This window comes from Anguilla rostrata, chromosome 5 (genome assembly GCF_018555375.3).
Source record: "Anguilla rostrata isolate EN2019 chromosome 5, ASM1855537v3, whole genome shotgun sequence".
Taxonomy (NCBI): domain Eukaryota; kingdom Metazoa; phylum Chordata; class Actinopteri; order Anguilliformes; family Anguillidae; genus Anguilla; species Anguilla rostrata.
The window spans coordinates 44,296,472-44,310,039 of NC_057937.1; the positions used below are offsets into that span (position 1 = coordinate 44,296,472).

At 38.8% G+C, this 13,568-nt stretch overlaps 1 protein-coding gene across 1 annotated transcript in view; it reads right to left on the minus strand.

Annotated features, from left to right (window-relative positions):
• Window positions 1-12,887, minus strand: part of LOC135255362 (protein unc-13 homolog A-like) — a 36,148-nt gene extending 23,261 nt beyond the window's left edge. Inside the window, exons 1-9 of the mRNA XM_064336440.1 lie at window positions 12,673-12,887; window positions 10,712-10,741; window positions 9,090-9,189; window positions 8,545-8,662; window positions 8,252-8,375; window positions 7,839-7,897; window positions 7,290-7,374; window positions 3,538-3,667; window positions 290-379 (exon numbers count right to left, since the gene is read on the minus strand). Of these exons, the coding sequence (XP_064192510.1) occupies window positions 290-379; window positions 3,538-3,667; window positions 7,290-7,374; window positions 7,839-7,897; window positions 8,252-8,375; window positions 8,545-8,662; window positions 9,090-9,189; window positions 10,712-10,741; window positions 12,673-12,685 (749 nt within the window). The 5' untranslated portion in view covers window positions 12,686-12,887. The remainder of the gene's footprint in view (window positions 1-289; window positions 380-3,537; window positions 3,668-7,289; window positions 7,375-7,838; window positions 7,898-8,251; window positions 8,376-8,544; window positions 8,663-9,089; window positions 9,190-10,711; window positions 10,742-12,672) is intronic.
• Between the last annotated feature and the right edge of the window lie 681 nt (window positions 12,888-13,568).

A 13,568-nucleotide genomic window follows, 5' to 3' on the forward strand; every position in this document is an offset into this window, starting at 1 on the left:
CATTTTTTGCACTGTGACACAAGAATGCCTCTGTCTCAGGAACAAGGCATACCTCAGTTAAGTACAAAAAGTCCTTCAAGTCATGGTGTTTTAAAAGAAACTGTTAAATCTGTGTCTGTACTTATACAATAACAGGGTTACTTGTTATATTTATTTTTTACACAATTTTGACTGACTCTTTTGGGTAGTGAAAAGAATGGAGCTGAAACAGTGTTGAACACAAAATATTGGATGCCTGCCTAGCACTTCTTCCACCTGCTTTTGCATATTTCAAATTGCAAGAACTTACCTGTCAATCAGGTGCGGAGGTGGGAGGTCTGAGCAGTGCTGTTCCCTATCACCCTTGTGGTCACAGTCCAGGTCTGTTTCCTTTTCACTCCTGTCCAGAAATCAGAGTTGAATTCAATGAAAAGTTGGGAAAATATCTCAGTACCATTTTGTCCTTCTGCCTTTGTGAATGAAGACTGGTGGGGGGGGGGGGGGGGGATCTAACCAAGTTTTAAGCTGGTCCAACTGGTCTAAAGGTCAAGTTGGCAACAAGATCGTTGAGATAGCGTCCATGCTGGAAAACCAGTCGTCAAGTTTGGTACAGACATTTTGATCATCACCAAATTCCAACTGGAGCCAACACTGGTTCCAGCTAGATTCCATCACCAAAATCCCATAGGAAGGTCTGCCAGGGATTATTTACCTAAATACAATGGCCAAATGTTTTTGATAAATGACTTGTGTATTCTCAGGATTGAAAAAATTGCATTCACATAGATACAGGAGAGGACAGAGAGAAAAAAAGCTCAGCAACTCTTTCAGTGATAAAGTCCTGCGACCGCTTTTAACTAAAAATGCCATTTTAATGCACTGTATCTTCTAACCTAAAACAGCAAGCTCTGCAAATCTTAATTGGACCAAATTTCACATTTAGCAAAGCAAATCATTTTTCTCATAAACTACAGTTAAAATTACAATATTTGAACACAAGACCTCCTTGCCTTGGAAATATGGTCAGTAGTAAATAAAATATGGCTACTTTTTACTTCAATTCATTTTTACTGCATATTGCAGATATCAGTCCATTGACCTAGCACAGCAGCAGTTCAGCCATAGAATCATCCCAGAACAACAGAACAGTGATTCACAAGTGATTCACAAGCCACTGAAGAATGAAAACATTGGTTTACCCAACGTGGAAACTACTCACAAAATGTGCATTCAGCACAGCATAATAAATGGATAAGAAAACCAGTCTTACACAAATCAACCATAAATTTTAGACCAGCAGATGGTAAATTATGTGAACACAGGCAGATTTGCAATCAGATGCAAGCTGTGCAGAGGCAATAGCTTTTAATGAAAAGAAAGTGAGAGGGCTAAATATCAAATGTGAAATCCACTGAACCACAATGCACAAGTTATTGATGAGAGCAGTGCTGGGAGTAGAATAGTTTCTGTAATTGAGTTCCAGTATTTATGCAATAAATGAAGCACTCCTGAGTTGTCTCCTGAGGAATGCACTTGATCAGGTCTAGCTATCAATGCCGGTTTGGATTTTGCTCAGAGGTACCATCAATACTGCCGGAGAAAAGCAAAGAAGCTGTAAGGCTAGGAACAGAAAAGCTGGAATCTGGCCTGAGCTGAAAGGGCTCTGCCCCTGATCATTTGGCACAATTTGTACCATAGACTCTGCCTCTCAAGAGTTTCTCTGAAATAAATTACTATCGAGTTTCTTGGGCAAACTGCTAGCATGAGAAATGCATTGTGAAAAGATGCTTAATTGACAACAAGGCACTCAGAGAGTGGGAAAAAGGCACCATTGGATATCATATGAGATCATTGGGAACTCTTCAGGAACAGACATGTCACACTGTGCATTGAGATCATTTTTCAGCCTTTTTCTAGTTGGTTGGGATATTTTTGCCTGCTCTTTCTTCTATTCTTTTTTAATATCACGTCTGGTAATGGGTACATAGGTACATAGGTGGACTTACGTCTACCACATTTAGTACTTTGCTGGGTTTTTTTTTTTAAGCTATACTGAGCTCACTCCTCTGGTCCCTGAAGTCTGTGTACTGCAGCCTCCTTTCCCTCAAGCGGCCTGGCAGTACAGTGTTGCCTCGGCCAACCAAGAACGACCACGCCTTCTCGGCTTCATGCATGCCAGAAAAATGCTTCTGTTCAAGAATCCCACTGGCTACATCCCTGGAAACATACTACACACATCAGAATCAATTACCTTCTCTAAGAACCATGGAATATACAGAATTTTCCTCTGCACCACTTCCTTACAAGTATGAAATGCCCTTGATTTGAGTTCCATGTGGGATCGGTTTCTTTTTGTCATCTGTGTACAACACGAGCTCAAGAGCAACACTCGCTCAAAACCCACTCTAGCCATAGCTCTATCAATCATGTTATTTTACTGTCTGAGCAACACAGAAGAGTGGGCTTTTTCAATAACTTCATCCCTTGGCAAGCTATTTATACAGGCTGTCCTGGACAGGAGGCACTGCGGCACACTTCTCACGTCCACACATAAACCTAAAGGACCTACGCTAACATATTGTTCAACACACGTGTATTCCTAAGTTGACAAATTCAAGAGTAGACTACAGCATCCCAGTTAATAGATGGACTCCTAAATTATTTTTCCAGTTAATACACATTCATTTTCAGGAGCAAATGCTCCTAAAATGGGAGCACTGTACAGTCCTGAATCAGTGAACCTAGTATTTAAATGAACGTCCTGAAGAGGGGGCCCACATATGTTAGCTTCTGTTGCTCTGAAGCACTGATAACATGTGGCGGAAATCACACAAGAACGGTCCCCAGAAAGATCATGCGTGAACCTCAGCACAAGAATATTTAGCTGTTTTCCGGATATAAAATGATGCTAAACATGGCACACAAGTTTCAGGAGGTTACACACCAAGGGACCACAGTCAAAATAGCTGCCATGACTCTTCGAGGCTACTTTTTTTTTCCAGATGCTATGGTGGCTTTGATCTGAAATCTCCACCTCTACTTTCAGAATGCCTGGCTCTCTGTCTGTGCAGAGTATGGCATGGGATAAAAGCCCCATGCTGCTATGTGTGAAGCCAGGGCTTTTTTAATATAGTGAGGCTTTGGTTGGCCCTTCACCTTGACTTCCACAACATGTGCACAATGTGAGTGGGGCTCACCCTTAGCCATGAGACTGCGTGTCATAGCAGGGTGCCCCTCTTAGCCTCTTCAAAGGCTGCTGCAGGTGGGGGGCTCTGCTGTGAACAGGAAGCAATCCCACACAGGTTCCTGTAACCGCGCTGTACTGCATTTTATCAGGTACACATGCCTACTATGTGGCTTCCGGAGGCAAAAACAACTTCACTGAGGCTTTTGATGTGCAGCCTATGAAGATAAAAGTGGCTTTATAGAATAAGAAAGAAAGCAACAGAACCTGTTTCCCATATCCATACATTTCCTCAAGTTCTAATTCCATGTGCAGTTATTTTTTTGTTTTGGGGGGGGGGGGGGGGAGTTGTTTGTGTGCTGTCGACAGCGTACCTGGTAGTGATGTCTGTGTCCGTGAGTCCCGGTGGTGCAAGTGACTCCCCAAGTCCAGCAGCAATGAGTAAATTCTTGGGGTCCACCTGGTAGTCACTATCCTGGTCTTCAGTGGGAATCTCCTCAGCAACTGCAGATGGACAAGTCAGGAGGGGCAGTTACCACTTGAAATGCCTCAAGAGTGCTCTTCAGAACTTGAGGAAACTGCGTTAAGATATTAAGCCAAATTATGAAAGAACAGTCATTAACCTGATCACTTAATGCAGGCACTTCAGTTTGCCAGAGTGGTCCTAAAACAATTCTTATCACATTAAGCCATTATCAGATTATGCTATTATCAAATCTTCCTACAAATCCCTGATTGCTCAACTAGCAGCAAGTCTTGGAAAAGCTGAAGGGCGACACACATGAGTACACACATGTGAAACATGAGACAGCTACACCCTGTGGATGCCATTACTTGGGCCATGGGTCGAATGACTTCCCTGCTTGCAGACAGATTAGGAAAGAGGTTGGCTACTTTCCTTATTGCATCTCTCCCTGTAATATTCCCCACATGTATTCACCGATGGAGTCCTAGGACGAACGCCATACTGTACTTGAAACCACAAGATCTGATCCAATCACATTTCCAAAGATCCCCCCAAAACACATTCACGCACGCGCGCACGCGCGCACGCACGCACACACGTTTTCTGTGACCTTTATTCTAAATGTTTTCAGATCTACAGCCAAATGTTTAATGTATGCAGTAATATTTTCTACCAGTGCATGAATAAAAAAGGATGCTTTCAGTCATTCCAAAGAAACACGTGCTAAATAGCGCTTACAATCTGCATGCATTTCCTGAAACCTGCTGAAATGAAGCCAACTTGCCTCACTCAATGAGGGGGCATAACAGCAGTGAATTTGAAAAAACCATACCGTTCACACCAGTGTGCTATCAGAGCATGCCCCATTATGTATCTTCTTCATGGTCCATGTTACAATAGTATATGTCCAAGTGATGTTTCTTTAAAAAAAGATCCATCCAGTTTTTTTGTTGCCTTTACCGTCTGAAAAATGGGATGCCAAAAATCAGGTCTGCAGGAAGTGCCTCTCCGCCAGCCGTAACCCATGGGGTTTGGTCCTAAGAGGATTCCACACAATGGCTGTCTCCACAGCCTCAGCGAGTGTCAGCTGTTACTGTGCCACAGGGTGAGAGAACATCTAGACCTCAAATCTGGGAAGCTCAGGTCAAACCTCCTCTGGGAACAAACCAAGCATCTAATATTCATCCCCACTACACTCTCCAAACAGATGTGATGCCTTCCGGCAGAAAAAGACTGCAAAAATGTCTCACACACACACACACACCAGCACATACGTATATACACACATGTATATATGAGATTAAAGTGCGGACTCTCAGCTATAATGTGTGTACCATGTAGGAATTGCAGCCCTTTTTATGCATAGTCCCCCTATTTTGGGGAACCAAAAGTAAGTAGGCAATAGACTGCTCTGCTCTTTCTTGGCAAACTGTGTGTTGTGGCATCATTAGTTCATGCACAAGAAAGCTAACAAAAGGTTTAGAGTTGATTATAGGTGTGGACATTGCATTTGGAGTTGCTGTAGTCTCTCAACATGAGGACCAAAGTAAGTGCCAATGGCAGTAAAACAGGCTATTATGTGCATCTGAATAAATCCAAAATATCGGTTGTGTCAAAATCAACTGTTTGGTACATTGTTAAGAAGCAAGAATGCACTGTACCCAGCAATAGCAAACAAGCTGGTAGACCACGAAAGACCAGTAGTGGATACTTTACTGTAGAATACTTTAAATTATGAAAAAACAAACCCTTTGCAATTGAACAGATCAACACTCTCCAGGATGTATGCATAGATGTTTCAAAGACTAAAATAAAGGGAATACTACACTAGCATAACCTCAGAGGGTGCACTGCAAGATCCAAACCTCAGAGGGTAAGCCGCAAGAACAGAATGGCCAGGTTAGAGTTTGCTAGAAAATACATTCAAAAACTAGAGCTCTGGAACAAAGTCTCATGTACACAGGAGATTACTATTAACCAAAGTGTACCAAAGTGATGGAAACAGTGAAGTGTGGAGAAAGAAAGAAAATTATTATTTAAATTCCTAAATTACATTTGCACCATAACCAAAACAGTTTTTCATGTGAAAGTTATATTCCGGACATGCTAATATTATACTAGCAAAATAGGCTTTTCACCTTTTTCACTGCTGACATTCTGGATGCATTATAGCCTATGCTAATGTATAATTGACCATTCTTATTTTAATTCCTAAATTACATTTCTACAAGTTTGTCTTTCTAGACCATGTACAATTTCTTAAAGCGTGTTTTTAAATAAATAAAAAGATTTTACATGCTCCTCAGAGTGATTGTCACACCTCCTTTGCCTTTCTCAAAAGCCATGGAAAAGCATACGGACATGAGTTTAATGTTTGTTATTTGAAACACAACTTTTAAAAATTCCGGTTATGAATGGTTGAAAGAACAAACAAAAAGCTTTTAGGTTTTGTGAATAAGGCTCAGTGTTTACTTCCTAAAGGGATTACACCTGCACATTTCACTTTGGAATAACATAAGTAATCTGGAGCCTACCCCATAGTATTTGCAAGCGTGAATAGGCGGACTAGCAACAGCAGCTGTCCCTTTGGACCGCGAGGCTAAAAGCATCACCCTTCCTCCCAGCTTAAAATTCATTCATTTTGTGGATCTCAAATCCAGTTCATTTTCAGGACATTTCACTTCATTTGATTACAAATCTAAAACTATGGAGTACAGAGCCAAATATGGTCCCGAACATTATGAAGCTCACTGTGTGTGTGTGTGTGTGTGTGTATGTATATATACATACACACACTCTGTACTCCACAGTCTTACATTTGAAGTAAAATAATTAATGTGGTTGCAGTGCAGTTCCTCAACTTTTATTAAAGGGTATTTTAATACATTTTGTACCATGTAGAAATTAAATCACTTTTCATACAGTCCCTCCATTTCAGGGTACAGTACCATTACATCTGGGATGGAAAGCTTCACAGGTGTTTCTGAATAGTCAGGTGTGTTCATCTGCTTCTTTAGTGCCAGTATAAGATAGCTTTCAGTGAGCTCCATAATGTTCTTAAGAATTCATGGTCAATAATTGAAGAAAATGAATTAATACAGTGTGATCATAATGAAATCATCAATGAATGCTCTGTGGGTATAGTATAAAAGAATCAAGCCCTTCCTAGCTGGAAAGCATCTTTTTATCACTGGCAATTACACAGGATTTCCCCATCATTGTCCAGGTACAAACAATACCAGCAAGATGTGGAAAAACACCAAGCTATTTAATGGAGCACACACAGTACAACAGAGACATCTACTGGTGGACCAGTGCTTGACATTAATGGTTAGAACTCAAAAAATTGTTTTTTATGTTGGTAAATTAAAAATTATTGATGACTCTTAAGACTCCGTACACTCTGTCTGCTTCAACATTCAGGCACTTTTAACTTACAGCCAAATATAAATACAGACAGAGACAAAGAAATGTAAAAATATATCAAACTGCTCCTTAATGATGTTTAATATTAATTGATTAATTGATGTATATGCATACCTTTATGGCCAATTTTCTTTTCTTTCTAAAAGAGCCAAAGATGCTGACTTCTATCGCTACTTTATTCCACTATATAAAAATTCCAAGTGAAAAAAGAGTAGTGTTTTTTTATGTACTTACAGCATACTAAGGAGCCAACAGTGCCATTTTCATAATTGTCAGAGGTAATTGTGCTCTGTGGGTGCTGGCCATCTTCTCCAGATACCTAAGCAAAGTGCACCATGTTGAGTTTGGGTTTAGACAATCATTAGGAAGTGCACAGAGTGTGATCTGGACATGAAAAAAGTAAAACTGATATTGTATGTCGTTGTAACTAGTTAAGGTATCAAAATAGATATAAGTAAATAATTGTTCACTTTTTATTTAATTTCTTGTCTGTCTAACTTGATGAAACAGCAAATCTCTGAACTGTTGTAAGAACACAAAGCCGGTCTCTGCTAAGGTGTCATTTTGTGGTGTATGTAGGGTATGGTGCACAAGGTATGTGTGTGTAAACACAGTCAAACTTCAATGTGAAATCAACTTTGAAATAGAGTGCTTTAAATTCTAAGAGTATTTGTTCCCTATTGGACTCAAACAAACTTTTCCAATAATTCTGAATTTCAGAAAAGCTTTTATTGACTTCCAAGAGACAAGAATTTATTTGATACCACAGAAAACTGTACCTACCACCTCAGGTATGCCTTCAGACCTCTGCATTGGCCCCTGGGGTTTATCTTCTGGGATTTCTGAAAGACAATCAATGATCACATAAGGTTTTATTGCATGCCAAGTTTTTCTTGCTTGAATCAGGTGTTTCTCTAAACGTAGTATCTCTTACTTTTACTTCTGCAAACTAGTTGTTTATGCAAATATATACTGACTGCCATCTGTACACCTGTACATGAATAGTAAATAGTACTTGCTACTAGGATTTGTTAATGTTTCAATTTTAAGGTGTATACAGCCACCCAGCTGAACATAGGTGAGAGCTGGAGAAATACAATGATTCACCTACAAAGTACTATTCCAGAAGAATCAGTCATTCTGACCATGGTAGTACTATTGAAGCAAACAGCAACTGCACTGTATCACAATCATACCTGTTAGCATTTCATCGTAGATATCTAACATAATCTTGTGGTGCGCTGGACTGTCAACACCACAAACCTCAATCCCCTCCATGATGACATCACTGTGTAAAGGCCACCACTGTCCTGGCCCTTCCTGGTAAAATTAAATATTTGGAAAAATAAAGAAAAGAAAATAAGACAGGAAAGTGTAATCACAGCAAGCAAGTGTGATAACTGTATGTTGCTTCGTCTGAGTCTAACCACAAGTAGCTGCACTGGGGTCAAACTGTAAGGACATAGACTCTTCAAGGAGCTTACAGCACCTGAGTTCGATGCTGTACAGCACTCAAAGGGATGCATACGGAACCCAGAAGCACATCCCATATCAGTCGTTTGTCCCACACCTCCACAAAGATGCTTTTTTCCAGGTCATTAATTTCACTGTAAAGGGACATGAAAGGTTACCTCTGTTCAGTGTGGCCCATTTTAATCAATTGTGAGAATAGTTTTTTGAAATTGCATCTCAAATTATAGATCTGCCACTTATTCCCTCACCTCTAAATGAAAACAATTTATTTTTATACATTTGTGTTTTTATATTTACTTAAGGTGAGTAGCCATTATAGTATAAGTGGAACAAAATTTGTGTGATTCTCTATAAGATAATATTATTTATTTACTTATGTTTGGGGTTGGAACTGTTCTCAGCTTTTCCTGATGTAGCATTATCATGCCAGCTGTGCGTATATATCCAGAAAACTATGCCTGACTTGTTTGAATGTGTAGGTGCATGAGTGTGTGTGTGCGTTCGCGCGTACATGTGTGTAGTTTCTCTGAAGTGCACACAGGTTTCGGAGGATATACTTACAGTATGTAATTCTGTTCCCAAGATGGTTCATTGCCTCTTAGTGGTACTGTAGTAGTCTTTAAATTCCTGACTTTTACTGTCACGTATGCATTGAATTCGTCTAAGAAGAAAAAATGAATTTAATCATATATTAAATTCATCAGCATTTTGATTCCAATTGACTGGCTCCAAACACTACACAAGCAAATCTGCATTTCTGAAGATGCCTACAAGCTGTTGCTCAATACTTGCTTTGTCATTATTGAACTGTTTGATGCTACACACAATGAGGCAATCTGTGGACAAGCTGACTTTATAGGAGCGCCAACTGTCTATGTCCCCTCTTTCTCTATCTGAAATTTGTGCACTTCTTCATGTTCTCATGCCACAGTAAGGGGTTTCCTTTTTTTGGTTTGAGTGATTTATGACAGTCATCACAAAAAATATGCTCAGCAACCACTTGGAGCAGCTACTTCAATACTGTGAGGGTTCCCAACTCTCCTGGTCTGGCCATGAATCTCCTGGCATCAGCATCGATCTTCAAGTGACAACTGCAAGCCATCTGGGAATACTTTCATACGTTGGCAAAATAAAGGAATAATGGATGCACATAATACATGGAGATGTTAACTCCTTGCTAGAATGTACCCACATTAATCTTACTGTAATTTTATTCCCTTCAGGCTAAGTTTTTTTGTTCATAGCACCTCCACCCGAATTTCTCAAAAGTGTACATTCATTATTTGTTTCACTGCAACCAGACACCTAAAACATGGGCTAGTGGCTACAGTTCAGAAAAGACACATTTCTGCTGTTTCATTTTATATAAAGTTGAAAAAATAAAAGTACTGATAACGCACCCACAACCCAAAAAGTAATATGTAAGAATGCATCCGTGACACAATCAAATGAGTGTGGGGTTTGTTATGCTTATATAATACTGTACTCTTGAATCACAGCACACAGAAACACTTGTTATATTGCAGGTTCAACTAAACTGGTAATGAAATGATTCATGACCCTCTCTCTAAGACTGGGACACTGTATTGATCTACAGTACCTGCGGTTTTCATATCTTGCCTAAGTATTGTAATTGCATGACTACACTGATGTGATTGATTTTGAGAGATGGGTAATTAAATGATGACACAACAGATGTTTAATAGTGAATGATTTTGTTGTTGGTATGCTCTATTTGAAATCATTTCTTTATTTAATATATAATAAATATTCACTTTATGCATGATTACAAATAAGGCATTAAGTAAAAATGCTTCCATTTGCTGCAATTATTCATTTTTACAATTCATATAAAATACTATCATTAAATAAGCATCTGCGCATGGATGCCTTTCAAACAAAATTCTATAAATTGCAGTCACATGTTCTGCTCTTAACGATACACAGCTTTTGCATTAAAATCACCCTTTACATGATAGATATTTATGACCATTAAAATTCTGAAATACTTCCTTTAACAAAAGCTAACTTACTGTAATCATAGAGCGTGCATTTTGAGCTGTGAACTTAATATGCAATATCTCATTCATATCCTGCAGATCTACGATATGAAGAAAAACTGAAATAGCCCTTATACACAGCATGATTTTGTCAACTGGGAACCATGTGGAGTTAAAACTCACCGGGTGGACCGTGCAGTTCTCCCCTTTTGACTGTACAAAAAAATACATATATTAGGACCAAAAATACCATGGTTTTGACTAACAAGTGAATCAAATCACACCAATGTGACCTGTTAAATGTAGAAATGACATGACAACACGTGTCTGTAAAAGGCCTGCAATGTAATGTATCTTCCCATTGTAATTATATACCGTTAAAATATTCAACAGTAAAATGTATTGCTGAACAAGATTTAAATTTACATAGATTTGTGTCAGAACAAGAACTTCGACTTTGAAAAAAGGAACGCTTGTTATTACAAAATGCTTCATACAGACTTATATAAAAAGCGAACATAGTCAGAATTTCGTCAAATATAGTTCAAAATCAATACGGTCTGTCTGATTGCTGGTTTCAGCAAATACAATACTTAAGTACTTCAATAAAATACCAGAATATTATCAATTCACATATTACACTAATCTTTAAATATCACGCACCAAAGGTACCCACCAGAAATAGTGAAACAATCGAGCTGATAACCAAAAACAAAGCAAATTCTGTGTACAGTTGTTAAATGTAAAGACCTGCCTATTTTGAAAATACGCGAACTAGCCTAGTTTACGCTTCATTACACAATTAGTCTTGGTTCAAACGTTTCTAGCTGTCAAACAGCCAACTGAACCATACACATCGACAAAAGCATAGCCTATGTATTTTGTATAGTAATTTTATCTTCACCTTTAATGTAGAGTAAGTACATTTTTCCCAAAAGGCCAATGAAGTCTAGGTCCCTTTGCTTTTCATCCGTCAGCAGGTAACATTGCTATGTGGCAGCAACAGGCTCGAGAACATAGTTTTACTGTATGCAAATAGTGCGCTTGAACGGCACAATGCCCAATTTAGGAGGCACAGGAACAAGCTTCCAAATAGTATACGAAGTGAAGTTTATTATATATAGAGTTGCTTAAAGGTCCTGGAAACTGTATTTAAATTGTGGGTTTAGGCCTATTCCCCAGAAGTGACACGTGAAGTCTTCTTTATTATTTAATATTAAGTTTTTAACCCAATTACAACTAATCCTTCATTATAATTAAATTGTAATAAACACTATTAGACCATCGTGGTCCCTTCATTAATATTAATTTAGGCAAGAGACAAGCGGCGAAACCCGAGGTGCGTTTTGAAGCTCGACTTCCTTGTCTTTGAGAGACGTTACTCATTAGCGCCAGTGCGGTTGGCTCCAGCAGTATACTGTAAGTGTTTCAGCCACCCGTAACAATGAAAGGCAATGGTAACAACATGCTCAAAATACTAAGTCAATAATTTTTTCTTACAAGAAATATAGTCGCAATAGGTGTTTTTTCATCGTCCAATGTCCCCCCATGTGTCAATTTGTTAAGTTATTGCGTTATTTAGACAAGACTGCAATATTTCGTGGATGAATCTGAGACACTGCTGACTGTAGGCTAGCCAATCTATAATTCTCACCAGTTTAGAAGGCTACCGGACTTCATGTCCCTACTGCGCAGTCTCACGCTCCAAGCGCATGTCTGTTTTCCACCGTAAAAAACATTTGTGAAACTAAAATGCTTTACACCACACTGTAGACAAGATATTGGCGAAGAAATATATGTAAATATCTCGTTGTTCAAACTAATTATTCAATCTAGGTTTAGCTGTCTAGCGATGTCAGAAAACGTTTTATAGGGCCTCTTTGCCAGCATAACTTACACAAACCAGCATTTCACGATCAGACGATGTCAAGACGGGTTGGTTACAATTTGACTAACATTACATTTCACCAATACAAAATCCCTTCTGGGGATTTAATAGCTTTCTCTACTCTGTTTTTGTATATTTTCTTGTTGAATTATCTGTAAAAAGTGAGCCCAGGTGCCAATTTTATTTTGTTTATGTGTGGAGCGCCCATTGTAATCGCAGTGCAGGCAGAACGTTCGACCTCCCAAGGCCTACTTACTGTCCAGATCCATTGCGTCATATCCGATACCTGGTGCTCACACGGGTTACACTTGAAAGAACCCATCATGCGCACTGGCTCCTTTCAGTGAGTCAGATCATTTGGCTCAGCTCACCAATAACAGCCGGCTCTTTCGGATCCCAAACGGCTCTTCGCTCAGTTGAATTTCCGGTTTTTCAAAATCAGCCAAAGTTAGCAATATTATGACCTATGATTGGTGTTTGTGCACGTCTATCACTTAAATTGTCCAATGAAATCGTCTGTACGTTCTAATAATCAAATAAGTTAGCTTGCATCATGTTTGTTATAAAAACTATTTAAATAAATGTAAAAACAGCAAGACGCTATTAGACGTGCATTGAAAGTAGGGAATTTTTATATATTGAAAAATTGCACAATAAACACAATGCATAGTTGAACAATTCAAAACAAATCACTCTCATAAAATAGAACATAATATTGTGTCACAACAAAGAAAAATAAATAACAATGTGCAAAACTGCAGCATCCAAACTAAATTAAACTTTAACCCCGCCCACTACTAATCTGCCTTTAGCCAAAGGGGGAAAGCAAGCCAATCGTGGCACAGGCTTTTCTTTTTTTCTGCTCTTTTTTTTTTTTTTTTTTCATTTAAAATAGAAATCATTTAAAAATATTTCTGGGTCATTAGCAAAAAATACACAGATTTCTGTTTCCTGGACCTTTAATGTAAATTTAAAGCAGTATTTCCAATGAGAACAACATGCTTTGTTGTACATACACATTTCCAAAAGTATGTGGACACCCCTTCTAATTAGTGGTTTCAGCTATTTCAGCCACACCCATTGATAACAGGTGTATAAAATCAAGCATACAGCCGTGCCATCTCAATTGACAGTAGAATGGGTCATACTGAA